Source organism: Barbus barbus (assembly GCF_936440315.1).
Source record: "Barbus barbus genome assembly, chromosome: 40".
Classification (NCBI taxonomy): Eukaryota; Metazoa; Chordata; class Actinopteri; order Cypriniformes; family Cyprinidae; genus Barbus; species Barbus barbus.
This window is the reverse complement of record NC_136718.1, coordinates 25,717,989-25,738,672: the sequence shown is the minus strand read 5'-3', so window position 1 is coordinate 25,738,672 and position 20,684 is coordinate 25,717,989. Positions and strand designations below refer to the sequence as shown.

The following is a 20,684-nucleotide window of genomic DNA, read 5'->3' as shown; positions in this document are numbered from 1 at the left end:
GAATTGTTGGTTATTTTGAAAAAAAATTTTTTATTATTATTATTGTGTATTTAAATAACAACATTTTTCAATGGTTTTAGTGAAATATAATTCCTGACATACAGATAAATAAATAAAATATTAATTAAATAAATACGTTTTATTTAGATATATTGTAAAAATGAAATTAATTAATTAATATATAATTAATAAATAATAATAATAATAATAAAATAAACATTTTTAATTGAAAACAAAATGTATTTTCATGAACTCTGGTTGTAGATTAATATGAATGTATTATTATTTGTATTAAGGTTTTATTATAGGATATTATTGTGTTCATTTTGTAATTATTTACAGTTAAAAATAATAAAATATAAAATATATCAAAATAAAAACAAAGAATGAAATAACTGAGAAGGTACAACTACTATTATTCAATTTGAGTGGGTTATTATTCATAAGATTAAATGTTTTCATATCACATTTAAAACAGAATAACAGCGTGTGTGTGTGTGTGTGTGTGTGTATAGCAAATGATATTTCTCAAGAAGTTTTTAAATATGCTCTTAAGAATATCTTAATTTTTTCCTGTATTTGACTGATTTTGTAGAGTTGGTACTAACTTTTGAAGTTGCCAAGAAGTCACATCATACATAATCCTGATTGATCACTGTTTACTACACTTATTGGTGTCACTTCAATTTAACTTTTAAAAACTTAACTTTTTAAAAGTTAAAAAAGTGAAATTTAAAAAAACAAAAAATTTAAGTTTAAGTGTATTGTTTTAAAAGTGCACAAAAATACAAAATCTATATAAAATGTGTATTTTCCAAAACATGTTTCAATCTAAAACTGCGTTTTAATCAAAGCCATAAAGTTGTGCTCCAAATTTGAGGTCGATATCTCAAAGAATGCACATTATTAGGATTTTGTTTGTGCGCAGTACAATCCCATTCGTTTCCAATTCAGTCAGTTTTGAATGTGAACAGTACCAGGGAAATCAAAGCCATAAATCTGAAATTGTGCTCCAAATTTGTTGTTGATGTTGCAAAAATTGAGCTTTCTGTAAGAATTTTAGGCGCAATACCAAATGTTTCCACTAGATGAAATTAGCTTCCCGGTCTGTCCCCTGTAGTGTGATGATTTTTGACCGTTTCAGGACCATGTAACCTTTTTAAAATCATGTCCATGAATTCGTTTTTGGGGTTTTTTGTGTTCACATAGCAAGCTTCGTACAATTCTGATGAAGTCAAAAATGGCTAAAGAGCAACAGGTTTCAAGGATTCATTTCAAGAATTTAAATTCTTAAGTTTTGTTTTGAAAAGTAAATTTTTGGGAATACAAAATATTCTTAACTTTTTTCCAAAGTAAGAAAATAAGAATAAAATAAGTATAATTTAATTCTAAAGAATGTTTGGTGAATTTGGTATTTTCTATGCAGTTATGTTTGATTGTTTGATTGATTGATGTTGTTATGGTGGGTGTGTCCTCAGGCACGAGTACATCAGCGGATACTACAGAGTGTCAGTGTACTTCCTGTCCAAGATCCTGTCTGAGATCCTAACTCTGCGCACCATCCCAGCCATCATCTTCAGCTGCGTGGCGTACTTTATGATCGGTCAGACACACATCGCCTTCATCATCACGTCATTCATGTTCGTATGATATCAGACATCTGGTTTGATGTGTTTGTGTTTTCTGTGCAGGACTGAAGGCATCGGTCGAGGCGTTCTTCATCTTCTTGTTCTCCATCATTCTGGTGTCGTACACAGCCACGTCTTTGACTCTGGCCATCTCTGCTGATCAGACGGTGGTGGCCATCGCTAACATCTTCCTGACCATCAGCTTTGTCTTTATGATGGTAAAGAAACACACACACACACATAAATGTTTAAACATGAATAATAAAGCAATATGAATTATTTCAGTTTAATCTCTCTCTCACCAAACTAATGTTAAATATTTTAAAATGGAAATTTTAAAGGATATTAGTGAGTTAATTTCAAAGTTAGATTTATTCAGTAAAACAAGAAATTGAAACAATTAAAAAGCATCATAATTTAAATAATAATAATAATAGCGAACATACACTCTCTCACTCTCTCTATATATATATATATATATATAATGTATGTATAAGTTACAGAAAAAAGGATATAAACATAAATGTAAATAATATAGAATTATATAAATAATTAAAAATAGTAATATATTAAATTATATGTAATTTATAATAATGATATAATTTGTAAGATATAATTTATATAATAAAAATATATAAAATTCTCTATGTAAAAAAATATAAAATTATATAAAAAAGATTTTAAACACACAGATGAAAACAGAGTGCTCACACATATTTATTAATGAATATGTAATTTAAAACAATATATAAACACATATGCATGTATGTGTGTGTATGTGTGTGTGTGTGTATGTGTGTGTGTGTGTGTGTGTGTGTAGACAGATGACAGAAAATTGCTGTATTTTACAAATGCATTGGTGTATCATTTCAATGCTTGGTGTATGTCTTTGGGATCATGCCCTGGAGGTACTCAAAATGTTTTGTGACAGTGCCTCCTTGCGGGTAGAAATTTGACATTTTTGAGAAGTTGACAGATGAAGCGGTTTTAGTTTACCACATCAACAAATTTGATGTCATGATGCCAAACTGCATCTGAGGCTGTATCTCTTCAAGTCTTTGGCCTACAAACTTAACACTTAAGTACACACTGACCACACCACATCAATGTGTTAACAGCGACACCTATTGGTCAAAAGAGATAAACCATTAAATCATATCACTAATGTTTGAATTCCTGATTTTTCTGCCAGTTTGAGAAAAATCACCTTAAGATGTCTGATTGTAGCATTTGGTCTTATGCTCCCTGCCATGTTTGCTGCTCATTCTGCCTCTGCTTGGCCCCTTATAGCTGCTATATTTTATATGTAAATTTGTATATAATTGTATGTTAATATTTATTATGTAGTTGTTAAAGCATGATTCAATGTTTGAGCTGATCTAGTTCATAAAAGCATTGCTGTCTAGTGTTTTCTGTAATATTTAGCGTTATTTCTGCATGTGTTCAGATCTTCTCAGGGCTGCTGGTGAATCTCCCCAGTGTGGCTAATTGGTTGAACTGGTTGAAGTATCTCAGTATTCCTCGTTACGCTCTCGCTGTGAGTCTTTATCTGAATCAAGTTCTTCTCCTGAAGTCCACTTATTGAGATTAATGTTATATGTGATTTATATATTTGTTAGTTGTTTAGTCTTTATGGTTTTAGTGAAGTATAATAATCTTGATACTTAGAATAACTTGGACTGTCTGTTTTGTTAAATGCAGAACAGATAACAATGTGTATTTGTGGCTTATGCTGATGAATGTTCTTCCAGGCTTTGGAAATCAATGAGTTCACCGGACTCGGTTTCTGTGACCTAAAGAATGTGAGCGGTATAGAAACACAAGTGTGAGTATAAATCTGCATGTGGCTAATAAACAATCAACTGAAAGTAAAATCATCACAAAAATGTGACATGAAATAAAAGAAAGGTTAATGAACTAAAATGTGTTACTTGGAAGGCTAACACTTGGTTAGGTCTACTATTTCAGGTAGATATCTGAAGTGTGTGTCCGTGCACGCTCTAATGGCTAATATTGCCCACAATCCATTGCGCTTTGGTGAAGGATTCGTGTCAGAACTACATGAAAACTACTACACGAAAAGTGTTTAAAAAAACCTCAAACACGGCAGATGTCCACGACCGATGGTCAAGTGGAGAGGGGTTTGAATTACTAATAATCAACATTTAACCTGGTAAAAATATATTTATTTAATGTTATCTGTGTTATATTTCATCTGCAACAACGTGAAATTTTATAAACATCTGTTTGGCCATTAATTTTAAATGCATCATTATGCATTAAGCGTACACATGTTTCCTGCATATCTGCACACACTATTTCCCTGCCATTGCTGTTTTCTTTGTTTTAAAGAGCATTGCAGATGCACAGTAATTTCCAGTTTCAGTGTTCACATGTGCTCTCGATCGTATTAGAATAGATATACACAACCCCTTCTAATCTGATCGAAAGTTCATTGGGATCGAGCTCAGTCGGATTGATTAATGTGTTTACATGAAGGCTTTTCAGCCATCAATCTGATTAGTAACGGATTATTTGATTGCATAAATGTAGCTAGTGTAGAAATCCAACATGCAGTGACTACTTTTTAAAAATCTTCTCATTGTTTCCCATTGCAGCTGTTCGACAGGTGAGGACTTTCTGAGCGAACAGGGCATTGATTACTCAACATGGGGTTTGTGGCAGAATCATTTGGCTCTGGGAATCATGACCCTCATCTTCCTCATCATCGCTTACCTCAAGCTGCGCTTCATCAGGAAATTCACCTAAACATAAGCTCATATTCTTTCTCACACACTCCAACAAGATGCACTAAATCCTATAGATATTACATTGTTTCCCACTCAAACTATCATCATATGAAGGAAATCATAAACATAAATCCAATCATGCTGCAGACACAAATCATGTGAAACATTGACTCTGCTCAGGTTTATTGTTCTCAACTTTTCACACCAAAGATTTGTATAAGAAATTAATTTTTTTATGTTCAAAATATTTCTTTTTTTACAGTACAGTAAATACAGTACAGTACAGTAATACAGTAAATATGGCAATATGGAGTTACTCCAGTTTGACAGCTTTTAGTTGGGTTTGTTTACTGTGGATATTTTTGTAAGTTTCAATAATATATTTTGTTAATAGAAAATACTTTTGTAATTTTTTAGGACAGCAACGTTTAATAAAAAATGTTCTGATTATTTCTGCCAATGTCATTTAAAACAAATCCGCTCTTCATTTAATTTTCAGTTCCTATGATTCTCATCATTATAAACACACCTGCATTCAACCAGTTAAACCAACTTACAAATATAATATTAAAATATTTCAATGATATTTATATTATTTACATATATGTATTTGATAAAGGTTATTGTTCTTGTTTTATTATTTACTTCATAATAGGTGTCTTATGTTGACTTAATTGGTGAGTGTGAGTTTACAACCCGAGACCGATGCAACTCCAAGTGTGTTGACTTTTCAAGGCAAGTTTATTTATAGAGCACATTTTGTACACAATGGTAATTCAAAGTGCTTTACATAAAAGTAAAATAATCATAAAAAATAATCTCAACAATAAAACAAGGAATTAAATTTTTTTTTTAAATGAATTTAAAACAGGTAAAAATAGAGCATGGTTATACATAAAATACAGTGGAATCAGTTTGGACATAGCACAATAAATGCACAGCTAAACACATGAGTTTTGAGTCTGGATTTAAATGTGGCTAATGTTTTAGCACATCTATCATTTATAAAGCGTGCGCACGCTCAGATTTGATCTTAGAGTGTGCGTATGCTTAAATCCACACCAACGTTCATATTTATAAAGATGGTCTTTGACGTTGAAAAGTGCTTAGCATCATGTCATGGTCTGAGCAGACATGCGTACGCACTTTTTATTGCCGGAGTATTGCAGGTTTTTTCAAATATAAGCTGTTCTTGCAGCTCGCTGTTCTAAATTATGATGATTGGTGATCTTTTGTATGTGAATGATATTAATTAGGAGTCGTTTACAAGGCAGAGAGCTGAAACCAGTCAATTGCGTGCAAGCTCAAGATCATTTGCGATTCATAGATTTCACATCTGAAAGAGACTCATACATGCTATTTCTGTTTGTACGTTCATTTTATGAATCGCATGTACGCATATCTCGTAAGATCAAATTTAGGATGGTTTCTGTGCAACATTTTATAAATGAGGCCCCAGATCTCTTCAGAAAACTGATTCCAACTGTGGGCGGCGTAATAGCTAAAAGCAGACTCCCCTTGTTTTGTGTGAACCCTTGGTATTTCTAACTGACTCTATCCTAATGATCTGAGTGGTCTGTTAGGTTTACATTCAGTGAGCATATCTGCAATGTATTTAGGTCCTGTTTTGAATTGGCCGCCTCCAGTTTTCTCTTTGTTTTGCCTCCAGCTAGCTCTGTGACGTAACTGTGACGTCGGCCTTAAAAGGGCCTATAAACACTCAGCTGCATTACTTACACTAGCCTTAAACCTTACTCGTCTACTTATTTTCCCCTTTAAGTAATTGCCACAATGTCTATAACGTAAACAGGTAGTTTGGTCACATTTCAATCACTTGGTCTCATTCCAGCATGCTGCTACTATAAACTACTTACTGTACAGTGTATTCCTCTCAAGTCTGGAGCTCAACAATAAAACACGACTACATCAAACAAAATGTGCTTTTATCTAAACATGACAATATAACACTCATATAATACATTGATAACAGTAAGACCAACTTCAAATACATTTCAATAGAAAACAAACAGCTGGATGTTACAAGGTGATATGTGAATTCAGTAGGAAATAACTGTTTTCAAACAGGTCTCCTCCTTTAAACAACTATTGCTTTGCCCACTAGTACAACTTCTACTTATAATTGCATGTCAACAAACTACTTATAAATACAAAATACTCTATATGCTGATAAAGGCATTTAGGAAAGAAGATGTGATGTACTCTGCGGTTTCTCTTTTGTATATTTATATACACCATCTCCTAACATACACATATTCTCACTTTCAATCCAAACTTACATGACACTCATCACAAATCACACGAGACTCCATGTCAGCGTCCAAATCAGTCTGTGTCCTCATCAGAGCCGTGTGTCCTGCAGCACAAACACACCAACATGACATTAAAACATAAAAGCAAAAGAATTACAGCACAGCATAATATATAAAGACAGACAGACAATTAATGAATACATCAGTAGATAGATTTTTTTTTCTTTTAACTTTAGAAACACATAAGAGCTACATTTTCCCACATATCATATTCATATTTGCAATTATCAGACTACAAAAACCAAACAAACAATATATACAGATTGAAAGTAAATGGCTAATTTTGCCCTTCCTATCCCCAAATCAAAACATATCTACTTCAATTTGCAGCTACAAATTATATTCACACACTGATCACTCATGAGAAACACTTCTTGCATATAACTAATGCATTCATGATGTGTGTTAATGTCCGGTTTGCTGACCTGCGTGAGCAGCAGCACATCACACATCCAGCGCCGCCACTGCTCTCATCCACACTGAAGCGGCCCGATTCTGGAGGATCTTTACACTGTATGATGAACGCCTGCAGATCCGACAGGGGCTCCCCATCCAGCTGCTGATGCTGAGACACAGAGACACACAATCATCCTCACTCACACTTCACTCATCATTTTACTGTTTACAATCGCTCATGGCATTCTAAACTGCATGCATTGCAAAAAATATCTTACTCTGATATCCAAATATTTAAACATCCTTACATCAGATGCAAATGCAAAATGTCTTGGAAACAAGTAACGCATTTAGCTGATTTGTGCTAAAAACATCAACAAATATCTGTCAATGGGGAATAAAATAATTATTTGCCCTTTCAATTACATTGTTTTTTTTACTTTTAAATTACATTTTAGACATTTCTACAAATGACAAGTATATCACACCGCAAAATGTAATAAATCTCAATTTTATATAAAATTAATGCAAATTGCTTGGAGGTTGGACTCTTAAACTTTGAAGTGTTGCTATACAACTCTGTGTTTCCTCTTACATATTTACATTTAGAGAATATACTGATGTATTGCATTCGCTTCAGTTTAAAAAAATGTCTCTAAAAACACATTACAGTACTCAACATTTGTGATCATCAAAAAGACAAGAACACATTTTGGTTTTAGGTTTTAGGACATCTTTGATGAAAGGTCGTGATCCTCTTCAAATGTTGACCTTCACCAAACGTGCAGAAACCCTGTTTGAAACAACTCTCACTTACCAATTGCTAGTAAATTTCACAATTCATTAAAAAGCAGCAGCAACAAATTTTATTAAACATGATATTTTGACGCTGAAAGACGTACATGCTTTAATTTACAGCTTCAAAAATCTTTCAACACTTCAGTCGAGCAAGCTCAATAAACTTTGATCGTATCTCATAAACAGGTTTCAGTAAAACACGAGCGAGTGTGACGTGTGTTTCTCTCCTCGCTCACCTTGATGGTGTCGTACGTGTCGGTGATGAGCGTGATGAACAGACTGAGGACCATGTAGATGAACAGAGACACAAACGTGTAGAGATACAGGCGGCTGAAGAGCCACACCACCTCACTCTTCTGCTGCATGTTCTTGAAGGTGGCGAACATGTCGTCGCCGTTGATGAGGGAAAACAGACTCTCAGAAACAACGTTCAGCGTCCGGAACTGATGGACAACACAAACATACAGCTGAGGAAGTCATGCATTTCGTATTTCACACAGTAATTGATGTACATTATTTACCTCTTAACTCTTTACATCACAAATGAAAAAAAGATGGGTCGGTGTCATTTTAGCATTCATTATTATATAATAATATACTATATTGTATCCATATTGTATAGTGTTATACTACTTAGAAATATTTTGAATTATCTTTCATTTTTACAGGTTCTGTTTTTTGGTCATTTAAAGTTTTAGTAATTTGGGCCCTTTTTTTAATTATATATACACACGTGTGTGTGTGTGTGTGTGTGTGCATGTTTATGTGGTTTATGAGGACACAAATTTGTATAATGACATGGGTATGACAGAGGTATTACAATATGAAGGTGGTTTATGAGGACACTGCCTATGTCCCCGTAATTCAAAAGGCTTAAAAAAACTTACTAAATGGTGTTTTTTTGAAAATCTAAAAATGCACAAAGTCTCCTGTGAGGGCTAAGTTTAGGTGTAGGGTTGGTGTAGGGCAATAGCACATACAGATTGTACAGTATAAAAACCATTACGCCTATGGAGAGTCCCCATAAACCACAAAAACCAACATGTGTGTGAGTGTGTATGTGTGTATATGTATATATATATATATATATATATATATATATATATATATATATATATATATATATATATATATATATATACACACACGCTATATATTGCGCACACACACACACACACTAACAAGTTAAGATTTTTTTCTTTATTACTTTTTTCCCAAATTATTTGCTAATGCCATTTCTGCCATGGGATAAAAATATCAATTATTTATTTTTTTTACTCACAATTCTACGTTTATATCTTGCAATTCAGACTTTTTTTCCTCTGACTTGCAACTTTATTTCTTGCATTTAAGTTTATATCTTTAAACAATTTTTTTTCTTTCTCTGCTTTGTGAGATATAAATTTGCAATTCCAAATTAAATACAAAAAAAAAAAAAAAAAATCAAATAAATAAATTTCACAGTTTAAACAATTATTTTCATTGTGCACATTTTAATGCATTTTAATGTGCAAGTAAATAAATAAAAATCAAATAAGCAAACAAATAAAATTAAATAAATATTTATTTATTTGTTAATTAGTTAATTAATTAGCAGCATGACTACTATAATGGTGTGGTGAAGTGTGGTGACGTGCCTTGGTGTGGTAGGGTCCCAGTACGATCCATCCACAGAAACAGTAGCCGAGGTAAATCATGGCAGCACAGCAGGTGAAGCGGATGACATTCGGTAACGCCGCTCGCAGAGTGATGATGAGAATCTGAGCAGAGGAAATAAAACACAGCCGGTTACTCGTTACGGTCAAGAGAGGGAGCAAACACTCAAACAAGCACTTCACACTCACCCAACAAAAAAAACTGCTGTTCTTTCTCAGTATTTTTGTCTTATTTTCAAGTGAAATGTCTAAAGATTCTTCAATCAACAAATTTACTTGAGAAACAAAATGAAGAGTCATATTTTCTGTGCAACTGATCTAAATTTTCTTTAAAATAAGAACAAATCTCTGCCAATGGGGTTCAGAAAAATCAACTTAATTCAAATACAACTTTTCATTCCCTGTTGACAAATATTTGCTAACTTAATTTTCTCTGAAAACAGTAATTACTTTTTAAAACATTAATTAATCTTCATTTTGAGTCTCAAGTCTCTTGATTTAAGGATGTTCACCAAAACACGGAGGGAGATTTTCTTTTTCCTCAGTATAGGTATTAATGCCACATCTATGGCAATTTAAGACTTTCTGCTCTGATTCATGACTACAGAAACCCTCAAAAAAACGACATCTGCTTTTGCTTAAGAAACAAATGCAGGAATCCATTGCAGTATTGAGAAATGGACAGAAATAATTCATTTCTATGGCTAAAACTAAATATTAAAATGTAAATAATATAAAGTAATAAGAATAATAATTTCATTTTTATATCAAAACAAAAAAATTCTAAACTATAAAAAATATAAACTATTTAACTTTATAAGCTCATACACACAACAACATGCATATATATATATATATATATATATATATATATATATATATATATATATATATATATATATATATATATATATATATAGGTGATTTGTGCAGATTTAACTAATTAACTACCTCTACATTTTTTAAATCCTGCCATTTTGCTTGTTTTTGAAGACATCACAACGTAAAAAAAGTCGAAAAACCTATTAACTACTAGTTCAAAAACTACCAACTTACTAAGTTTATAACTTAATTAGCAGTTTGACAAAAAACTACACATTGTTGGTACTAAAAAAACAATTACAGTAATTCAGATGTGATGTGAACATCTGCTGCTGAGTTATGCCGTGTTCACATTTTCTTCAATCTCACATTTTTCTTAATAATATAAATACTCAATCAAATGATGGATGTCAGCGGTATTGCTGCAGAAACGGCCAAACCAGAGCATGTCTAACACGTTCTCTCCTGCTGGACTCAGGTCAGTCCGATGTGATTACTGAGAGCATTGTCATACGTTGTATTTTTTGAAGTATCCCATGTAGCGCAAGACGCCGATCCAGACGAGCATGGTGCCGGTGCCCAGCAGGATACTGCACAGATCGTAACTCGCCACTGCCTGAGAGACCACAGAGACAGAGCCAACGCTCATTACCCCACAACTGACATAAACACCGTAAAAGAGTCTTTTCACCGAACTAAAATCAGCCATATCAGGACTGATGGCATTAGCAAATCTGCAGACTGCTCATGTATTACATTCAAATACTGTCTATTACTTAATGTCTATTTGATTTTAACATTTACAACAAAAATGTATTTTATAAATATGCTATATGAAATTAATATCACATGCATACACTACCGTTCAAACATTTGGGGTCTATAAGATCTTTTAATGTTTTTGAAAGAAGTCTCTTCTTCTCACCAGGGCTGCATTTATGTGATCAAAAATACAGTCAAAATTTGGGGTCAGTAAGATTACTTGTGAAAAATGTTTTTATTTAGCAAGAACACATTAAACTTATCAAAAGTGGCAAGAAAGACCTTTATACTGTCTCAGATGATTTCAATTTCAAACTTTCTATTCATCTGTGAATCCTGAAAAATAAAATGCATCACGGTTTCCACAAAAATATTGGCCAGTATTTTCAATATTGATGATAATCAGAAATGTTTCTTGAGCAGCAAATCATTATATTAGAATGATTTCTGAAGACTGGAGTAATGATGCTGAAAATACAGCTGTGCATCACAGAAATAAATTACAGTTTAACACATATTCACATAGAAAACAGCTATTTTATATTGAAATAATATTTAAATTTTTACTGTATTTTTGATCAAATAAATGCAGCCTCGGTGAGCAGAAGAGACTTCTTTCAAAAACATAAAAAAAATCTTATAGACTCCAAACTGTACATACACAGATAAATCACCAACAGAGGGCACTAACAGACATTGTGTCTACATGTTTAGACACGTTTATTTAACTAAAGTATGTTGTCAATAAAGATAATAATTCATATATTACAGTCCTGTGATATTCCACACTTTTACACAGCAATTATCTGCTGATTTGACTCGCACCTTCAGCTGGATGATGATCTTCAGCAGAGAGCCTGAGATGGTCAGAACGTCACTAACGATGATGAGGATGTACCAGCCGTTAATGAACTCCATGCGGTCAGAGAAGGACACACGTTTGCCATAATTAATGCAGAAGAATTCTGTATATTCCTGCAGAACAGAGCGACAAGTTATTACTGTCGGAATTCTGATTGATTGCATACAAATGAAAGCATCAAAGTTTTCCATACAACTCAAACAAAATAAGATTTATGTTTTATAATTGCATATAAAATTTTCATCCATTTGGATTATACATTTTAACACAAAAAAATATTAAACTTAATGTGATGCATATTTGTCAGTCATACATAAAACAGGTCATATTTCTGCACTCAAAGAAACAGCATTGTTTATTTTAACTATTTTCATCACTTAGATTTTTTTTTTTTAATAATCAGATTTTCTAAATCACAAATGCATTATCACAACATTTATATTTATTTAGTTAACAAGTATGAACAATGTTAAAACATGACTAGTTGTGGAACAAGCAATATTTAATTACTCAAAATGATTTAAACATTGGATTTAGTGATGATAAATATATAAAGCTGGTTATTGTGTATTTAAAACACATACAGTTTATTAGTACTATTAGAGAAATCTGACCTGTTTCATTTATGTATGACTGACAAACATGAATCACATTCAATTTATTAGTTTATGTTAAAACTGTAACCCAAATGCATGGAAACTCTATATGCAACTCAAATACATAGTCTAAAAAATATTTTTCCAGTGTGCCTTATATTCAAAGCTACTCACAGAAAACATCACATGCCTTCAGAGGACTTCGAATATAAACTTGTATGGCTTGTTTTGGAACTTGACCATATAAATCACTGTCCACTTTCATTAAGTTTAGATATTTTTTAAGCACTTTCGAAACAGCCTAGAGGCTGACCAAAGCGCTGTACATGAGGACAATAATAAATCCAATATAAAATCCAAAATAAAATGGGCTGCTCAATATAACATGGGCGCACACAATTTGAAACAGAAATGAAAAATCCACAAATTAACACATGTTGAAGGCTAAGGAAAACAAATGAGTTTTAAGGAGAGATTTGAAAACTGATAAAGAGGAGGCCATTCTAAGTTGTACAGGCAAACTATTCCACAATCGAGGACCCACCACCGAAAAGGCTTGGTCCCCTCTGCGTTTCAGCCTCGAGCAAGGGATTGTCAATAAGTTAAGGTTGCTAGATCTTAAACTTCTAGGAGGGTTATAGTAAATCAGACAGGTATTTTGGAGCAAGAATATGTAGACATTTAAACACAAATAAAAGAAAATTAATCGATCCTGAAGTGGACTGGGAGCCAATGGAGGGCTCGCAAAATATGACCATTTTTGAGAAATTTAGCTGCAGCATTTTGAACCAATTGAAGTCGAGCTACCTGAGCTTTGGAGATACCATAAAATAGAGAATTGCAATAATCCAAATGCGAAGCTATAAAAGCGTGGATAATTCTCACGAGACTTTTCAGACAAAAAATGTTTTATTTTGGAGAGTGAACGAAGTTGAAAGAAACTAGAGGCAACGACAGAGGATACATGTTTATCTAATGTTTGGCAACTATCAATGAGGACACCAAGATTGCATACACAGCTTGAATTAAAAACAGACAAATTGCCCAGGACGGAATTATCAAACTCAGCTTTATCAGATGGACCAAAATTTATAATCTCAGTCTTCGAGTCATTGAGAGCTAAAAAGTTATTAAATAGCCAGAGTTTGACCTCATCAAGGCAGGACAGAAGAGTAAGTAAAGAAAAAAAGGGTAATTTCTTTTTATCGGCAGGAAGATCTGACTATCATCTGCATAAAAATGGAACGATACTCCAAACTTTCTCAAAATCGAGCCTAAAACAAGCAAATAGAGGGAGAAGAGTGAAGGTGACAAGATAGAGCCCTGGGGAAGTCCAGATATGAGCGGGGCAGCAGAGGAAGTGTCTCTCAGAAAAGACTTAAACCAGTTAAGGACCGAGCCTTTTATCCCCACATTGGATTGTAATCTAAATAAAAGCAATGCGTGATCAACAGCATCAAAGGCAGCGGATGAGTCTAGGAGGTTCATTGTACTGAAAACAGCAGCTCAGACATTCCAGCAGGTTTTTTGTGTGAAACAGTGAAAAGATTTTTCCATCTAAATAATTGCACAAACAGCATTGAATGAACGAGCACAGCACACAAACTCACAAACTGCAGCTGAACTCCAGCTTTGACCGAGCGCATGCAGAGCAGCAGCGACAGCACGAGAATCAGAATGACCATCACGTCAAACAGAACCAGCATGTACATGTTCCTCGGGGCTACAGACAAAAAAAAAAATTATATATATATATATATTTATTTTTTAATTATCAGTGAATGTTTTATAAGATAACACTTCAAGGAGAACCTTTTTTTTCATGCACTGGTCAGTTATAGCATGTTGGACTACTGGCTTTTCATATTTACATTTTTATGCATTTTAGCAGACGCAAGCAACTAGTTCAATCAGTCTATATTTTTATCAGTATGTGTTTTCCCTGTGAATTGAACCCACAACCTTTTGCGCTGCTAACGCAATGCTCTACTACTGAGCCACAGACATTTCATAACGTGTCTTCTTTTAGACTAGTGGAAAGAAAGCATCCTAAATATACATTTTTGTCTAAATGAATAAGTGCTTATTTTATTGCGCTTTATCTATCCTCAGAATTGTAATTGTACACTTCAATTACAATTCATATCTTTAAAAGTTTGTTTCTCCACTTCAGCAACACTTCTAAACACCAAACTTAGCAGTTTTATTCATATCTATATTCTGAAGGGTTTTACTGAAGGGTTTGTTCATGTATCATTCACCTGGTTTTATTTTTACACTTTATCTCTTTGCCTTTGTAGATTTCAATTACAATACATATCTTTAAAGGTTTTTTCTCCCCTTCAGCAGCACTTACATTCACCAAACTTAGCAGTTTTATTCCTATCGATACTCTAAAGGTTTTTACTGAGGGGTTTGTTTATATATCATTCACATTGATTTATATAATATTTTATTCCTAAGAACATTGCGAAAATATATTTTTCTGGCTCTTGAGAGTATTTTCTTATTTATGGAGTGATAAAAAGAGAAATCCAAATTCCGTTCTGTAAAAACCTTTAACTCTAATATGTCAACAAATCAAACAAGAATTTTGAACCTGGCTTTAACCTATGTTCAGATTAATCTTCTGGAAGTTTATGCAATTTAGCGTAAATTTATTAAGATAATGCCTCATTTGCACATTTATTTAAACATTTCAGAAAACTTGTATTTATTTATTTAATTTTTTTGCAATTCTTCAAGTAATCAATCAGCTGGAGAAGTAGATTATATTTATTAGTTAATTTTTTTACACTATTCACCTGTGCTGTCTTGCCTTATGATCACAATGCTGTTAGTCAGATATCTAATCATGATCAAATTCATTTTACATTACACTTGTTCGGATGGAGCGAATGTTCATTTTTGTCACATTAAAACACAAGCTCTTTAAGTCTTTCCATCCTGTTTGTGTAAATCAAGTCATGATTATTAAAGCAGAAGCATCTTTGCCAAAGCAGATTTCTGCAAGTCTGATATAGAACGGTTCATAGAAATACTTCCTTAAATGACAACACACATACTCATAAATCAAAAGTAAAAGATTAAGGGTTTTGCACAACAGAAATGACTCTTAGAGGGATTTGTAAACAGTGGAGACTCATGAGAAATGCTCACATGCACCAGTCACGCTCCAGTCTCTGCATTCATAGATGTGCACGCCATTGTCCAGGTCGATCGTGATTCTACCGCTGTGGGCCTTGTTGTCAAATGTGATCTGCTCATGGAAATAAAATGTAAAATTATATATAATTTATAGCTTTATCTTTGACTTTTGCCTGTCACTTTATCTTCACTACCAGGCAGATGCTTGGGGTCTGCAAGGTTTGATGTGTCTAAGTCTCTTCTGCTCACCAAGGCTGCAATTTTTTTTTTAATCAAAAATACAGTAAAACAGTAATATTGTGAAATATTATAACAATTTAAATAACTGTTTTCCGTGTGAATATATATTAAAATGCAATTTATTTCTGTGATGCACAGCTGTATTTTCAGCATCATTACTCCAGTCTTCAGTGTCACATGATCCTTCAGAAATCATTCATTCTAATCTGCTACTCAAGAATAAAATAAACATTTATTTATCAAGGATGCATTAAATAGATTGAAAGTGACTGTAAAGACATTTATAATGTTACAACGTATTTCTATTTCAAATAAATGCTGTTCTTTTGAACTTTCTATTAATCTGCGAATCCTGAAAAATAAAACGTTTCATCATTTCCACAAAAATATTGTGCAGCACAACGGTTTTCAACATTGATAATAATCAGAAATGTTTCTTGAGCAGTAAATCAGTATATTAGAATGATTTCTGAAGATCATGTGACACTGAAGACTGGAGGAATGATGCTGAAAATGCAGCTCTGATCACAGAAATAAATTACAGTTTAACACATATTCACTTAGAAAACAGCTATTTTATATTTTAATAATAGTTCTCAATTTTTACAATATTGATCAAATAAATGCAGCCTTGAAGAGACTTCTTTGAAAAACATTACAAAATTGTAATGATTCCAAACGTTTGACCGGTCAAGTCATAAAAGGGTGATGATCATGTGTTCAGCCAGGGAAAAAACCTGCAAACTTTTCCAGCTGAGAATCCTTCCCTTTTCACCCCACTCATAGGTTTAAAAATATAAGAGGAAATGGAAACGAATGTCATAGATGACCCATAATGCACTGAAAGGTCATGTGGCATACCATAATGTTGAAGACGTAACAGTCCGGAAGCTCGTGATACTCAACCGTCTCCAGGTTAATGGCTTTCAGAGTGAAATTTACAGTCACCTTCAATAACCTGAAGAACACAAACACACAAACTGATTCAACAAAATACAGTAAAGGTCTCTCTACAATGTTACGTGCAATATTTACATTGCTTGGTTACTATTTGTGTCATACAACATCTATATAGGACACACCTCTCAAAGTGCAGAGTAAAGTTCAGCGGGTTTGTTGTTAAAGTTGAGAAGGGAGGTACTGGGTAAATCCGCAAACACTCTGAAAGAAACCAACACAAGATCAGATGTGCAGCTACATATGCAGAGCCACTGCAAAGCCAAGTTTTTCTGAGCATGGACTCATCATGACACACGTCCGTCACCTTCATCCACCTGAGCATCAATGTGAAAGGTCTCGTTGGCTGGTGAGATGCTGCCGTTGCGGTAGAACTGCTGGCAGATGGTGAGCGGAGTGTAAACATCACCTTCCTTCTCATATTGATGGTTGCCCACCGTTATGCTTGGCAACATCAGAAACTGTGAGGCAAAATAGTACCTTGTCTGAACTGTTTTTTTTAAGAAACTTTGAAAGGCCAGTTTAAAGATGCACATCTTTAGTCTTGACATTAAATATCTACATATATGTATATAAGGATTTACACACGATAAAAATGGCATGATATGTATAATTTATATACTCTATAATATGCCATTTAATATACACTTTTGTGCACCTTTGAATATAAATATTTATAAACATTTTTGCATCTTTTGTGCAATTTTTACATATAATTTGTGCACTTTTAAATATAACCATTTATATAGCATGACATTTAAAATACATTTAGCATGTTTTTGCACTTTTACATGCAAGTATTTATATAGATTTTTGCATCTTTTGTTCACTTTTAAATATAAATATTAATATACATTTTACATTTTCAGTGCACGATTTAATAAAAACATTTAGGTATGACATGCACAATGTAAAAAATTATTTTTCGAAGTTACATATAAAACATAAATAGCTGTTTTTGCAGTATAAAATATAATTTCACATTTTTGTGCATTAAAAAATGTGTATATATAATTTTTTAAATGCATGCATCTTTTGTGTATTGTAAATTTAAATATTTATATACAACTTCTAATCCTATCTGTGCAATTTAATCAAATACTTTGTGTACTTTTAGATATAATTGGTTATATATGGAATGCAATTTAAAATACACTTCTGCAAATTATATGTGAATTATATTTTGTGGCTGGTTACTCTTCTACCAAGTACGAGGAAGCCATGAGTTTCAGAAGAAAGAACACTCACCTGCTTCACGGTGTAGGCGATGTGTGTGTAAACATCATGCTGTGTGTAAACGGCGTCAGTGTCGGTGCTGCTGTCAGTGAAGCTCTTCAGGAACAGATGCCTAAAGGCCATCAGATTCTCCTCCTTAAACTGAACCACCATCTGATTACTGAGACCAAACAACACTAGCTACACACACACACACACACACAAAAAGAGAGAGCTTTCACCAATTTATTCTGTTTAGACCAACATTTCTGGCTGTACAGTAATTCCTCCTCCTGTCGTGATACCTGTATGGTGACCACAGCGATTTTGATGATCTGCAGTATCAGTTTCCAGGGTTTTCTTCCACGAGCTTTGTACTTGTCGCAGGGGTTCATGAAGAAATACTTAAGCTTCCTCCTGAACTTCTCCTGTTCCAGGTGAGCATGGGATTCGGACCAGTGGACGGCTCTGTTGCCGTTGGGATCGTTTATGTATAAATAGGCCTCACTGGAGTCGTCCATGTCTGAAAAACCAACACAACCATCTGCATTAAAACCTATCATTTACATTTATTAGTTTAGGAGATATATTCTTACCTGAGGAAACTATGATAAAATGCAAAGTTGTTTGTATGCTTAGACTCTAAGATTGGAGTGAGGATGGATCAGTGTTTTATATATATACACACACACACGTGCATAGTGTATCAGTTATACTAAAATACTATTCTCAGCAGCCCTGAAGTGTATTCATCTATCGTTTATTTTTAAATATATTTAAAATTATTTTATTAGAGGTCTATTTCATGACTTTTGTGTCTTAAGTTATGTATTCTAGAAGATCATTTACCTTGATATTTTGGGCATTATTTACAGCAGCTTTTGTATTGAATTTTCTTTTATAGTTCTTTTTATTTTCATTTTATAGGTCTTTTTTTTTTTTTTTGCCTTTATAGGCCATTAAACAGCCATAATTGTCCAGAATGAGAATTTATTTCAATGAACTGATTCCACAAGTATTTTGGCATAAATTCATAATCTTCATTTTATATGTGGTAAGAAAAAAAGTTCAGTAATACAAAAGCCTTTGAAAATCAATTCCTCACACATACACATTATATATATATATATATATATATATATATATATATATATATATATATATATATATATACACATACTAGTCAACATTGGAAGTGAATCAAAACCTTTCATCAAAGTTGTCCTAAAACCAAAATGCACCTTTGTCTTAGGACAACTTTGATTAACTTTTCTGATCCATGTTATATTTATTATATTTACTTATTATTAAATGTTATATTTATGTTTCATGAAAATATATCTGACAAATATCAAAAAATAAATGATGAAATGTTCTGTATTATTTTCATAAACTATACTTTATATGTTTTATAGGTAATAGCATAAATGTTTTTATGCTGTTACATGTGGTTAAACACAATGCATCTGGCATTATGTCTATTTTTAAATGTTTACAAAAGAAAACTCTCATAAAGTAAAAATACCCTTGAAAATCAGGATGCAAATATTCATTCATGCAGGAAACAACCAATATTTAGCCTGTATTTTTCTTCCATTATATATCAGCATATACAAATCTAGCTAGTTGTATTCACAGCAATCTTTAAAAGAGAAAATCTGTTATATCAGTTTCATAAAATGTTACTAAAACTTCACGCCCATATTCATGTAGTGGTTGTACTTGGATTTGTTTCTACTAAGCCATCGTTTCTGTGAAGAGAGAAGCTCCTGACAGTATTAATAGAGAAATCAAAGACGTGCAGCAATGTGGCTCTTCCACTTCTCAAAGGCTGATGGACTGAATCCAGATCAGATGTCATCTGATGAATTGACCCACATTCCTGACTGTAATTGTGTTCAATCACATGACTCACACGTGACTCCATCACAAACTACAACACACCTTCTGATGCCAGTTTCTCAAGAAAAACATGGGGGTTTTCTTATTTAAAGAGCATCTGATGTGTTTTATAATCAAACATCACCTGCAAAACCCAAACCTAAAGCAGTTGTCCAATGCAATTTAGTCAGAAAGCTTAATAAAATCATAACAGCAGTAATGAAACACACATCAGTAACTCACCAGCAGGTCAAAATCTTCAATTAGTTCTCAAGCAGGATCTTAAGTTGGCATAAGTAGAGCACATGTGTGTCTTTAATCCCAAATGACTTCCATAAAGTCCACAAAAACAAGAAGTCAATCCGAATTAAAGCGCATTTCACCTGAAAACTGCCGCGTTGTGCATCAGACGCGCTCTGTGCTGACAGTGAGCAGGTGAAGGGGGCGGGGCTAAGCGAGGACTGCGTGTGCGGGCAGGTAGGGCTCGCTGCAGCCTGCGGTGGACATCCAACCCCGCCCACAGAACTTAAATCTAATATGTTTAATATGTCTAATGTTGAGCTGATTTCTCATCACAACAGCCTGTAAAACACTTGCATTGATTGATTAAATTAGGCTAATTTTAATTTTTAAAAAAAACTCTAC

The 20,684-nt window shown here is 33.3% G+C and overlaps 2 protein-coding genes across 2 annotated transcripts in view; one reads left to right on the top strand and one right to left on the bottom strand.

Annotated features, from left to right (window-relative positions):
- The window catches only part of LOC306859222 (broad substrate specificity ATP-binding cassette transporter ABCG2-like), a 29,608-nt gene extending 24,766 nt beyond the window's left edge, over positions 1–4,842 (top strand). The window contains exons 12-16 of the mRNA XM_079400137.1: positions 1,479–1,603; positions 1,692–1,846; positions 3,076–3,165; positions 3,380–3,453; positions 4,247–4,842. Of these exons, the coding sequence (XP_079256263.1) occupies positions 1,479–1,603; positions 1,692–1,846; positions 3,076–3,165; positions 3,380–3,453; positions 4,247–4,397 (595 nt within the window). The 3' untranslated portion in view covers positions 4,398–4,842. The remainder of the gene's footprint in view (positions 1–1,478; positions 1,604–1,691; positions 1,847–3,075; positions 3,166–3,379; positions 3,454–4,246) is intronic.
- A 260-nt stretch (positions 4,843–5,102) lies between these two features.
- mcoln3b (mucolipin TRP cation channel 3b) lies at positions 5,103–20,483 on the bottom strand. Its single transcript, XM_079400578.1, has 14 exons — positions 20,283–20,483; positions 18,464–18,681; positions 18,192–18,359; positions 17,251–17,404; positions 17,069–17,147; positions 16,848–16,944; positions 15,759–15,858; positions 14,210–14,322; positions 11,967–12,116; positions 10,894–10,995; positions 9,540–9,662; positions 8,139–8,345; positions 7,134–7,273; positions 5,103–6,752 (listed from the first exon to the last, which is right to left on the bottom strand). Exons 2-14 carry the CDS (start codon positions 18,677–18,679, stop codon positions 6,722–6,724), a joined length of 1,680 nt encoding a protein of 559 aa, XP_079256704.1. The 5' UTR covers positions 18,680–18,681; positions 20,283–20,483; the 3' UTR covers positions 5,103–6,721.
- Positions 20,484–20,684: the final 201 nt, after the last annotated feature.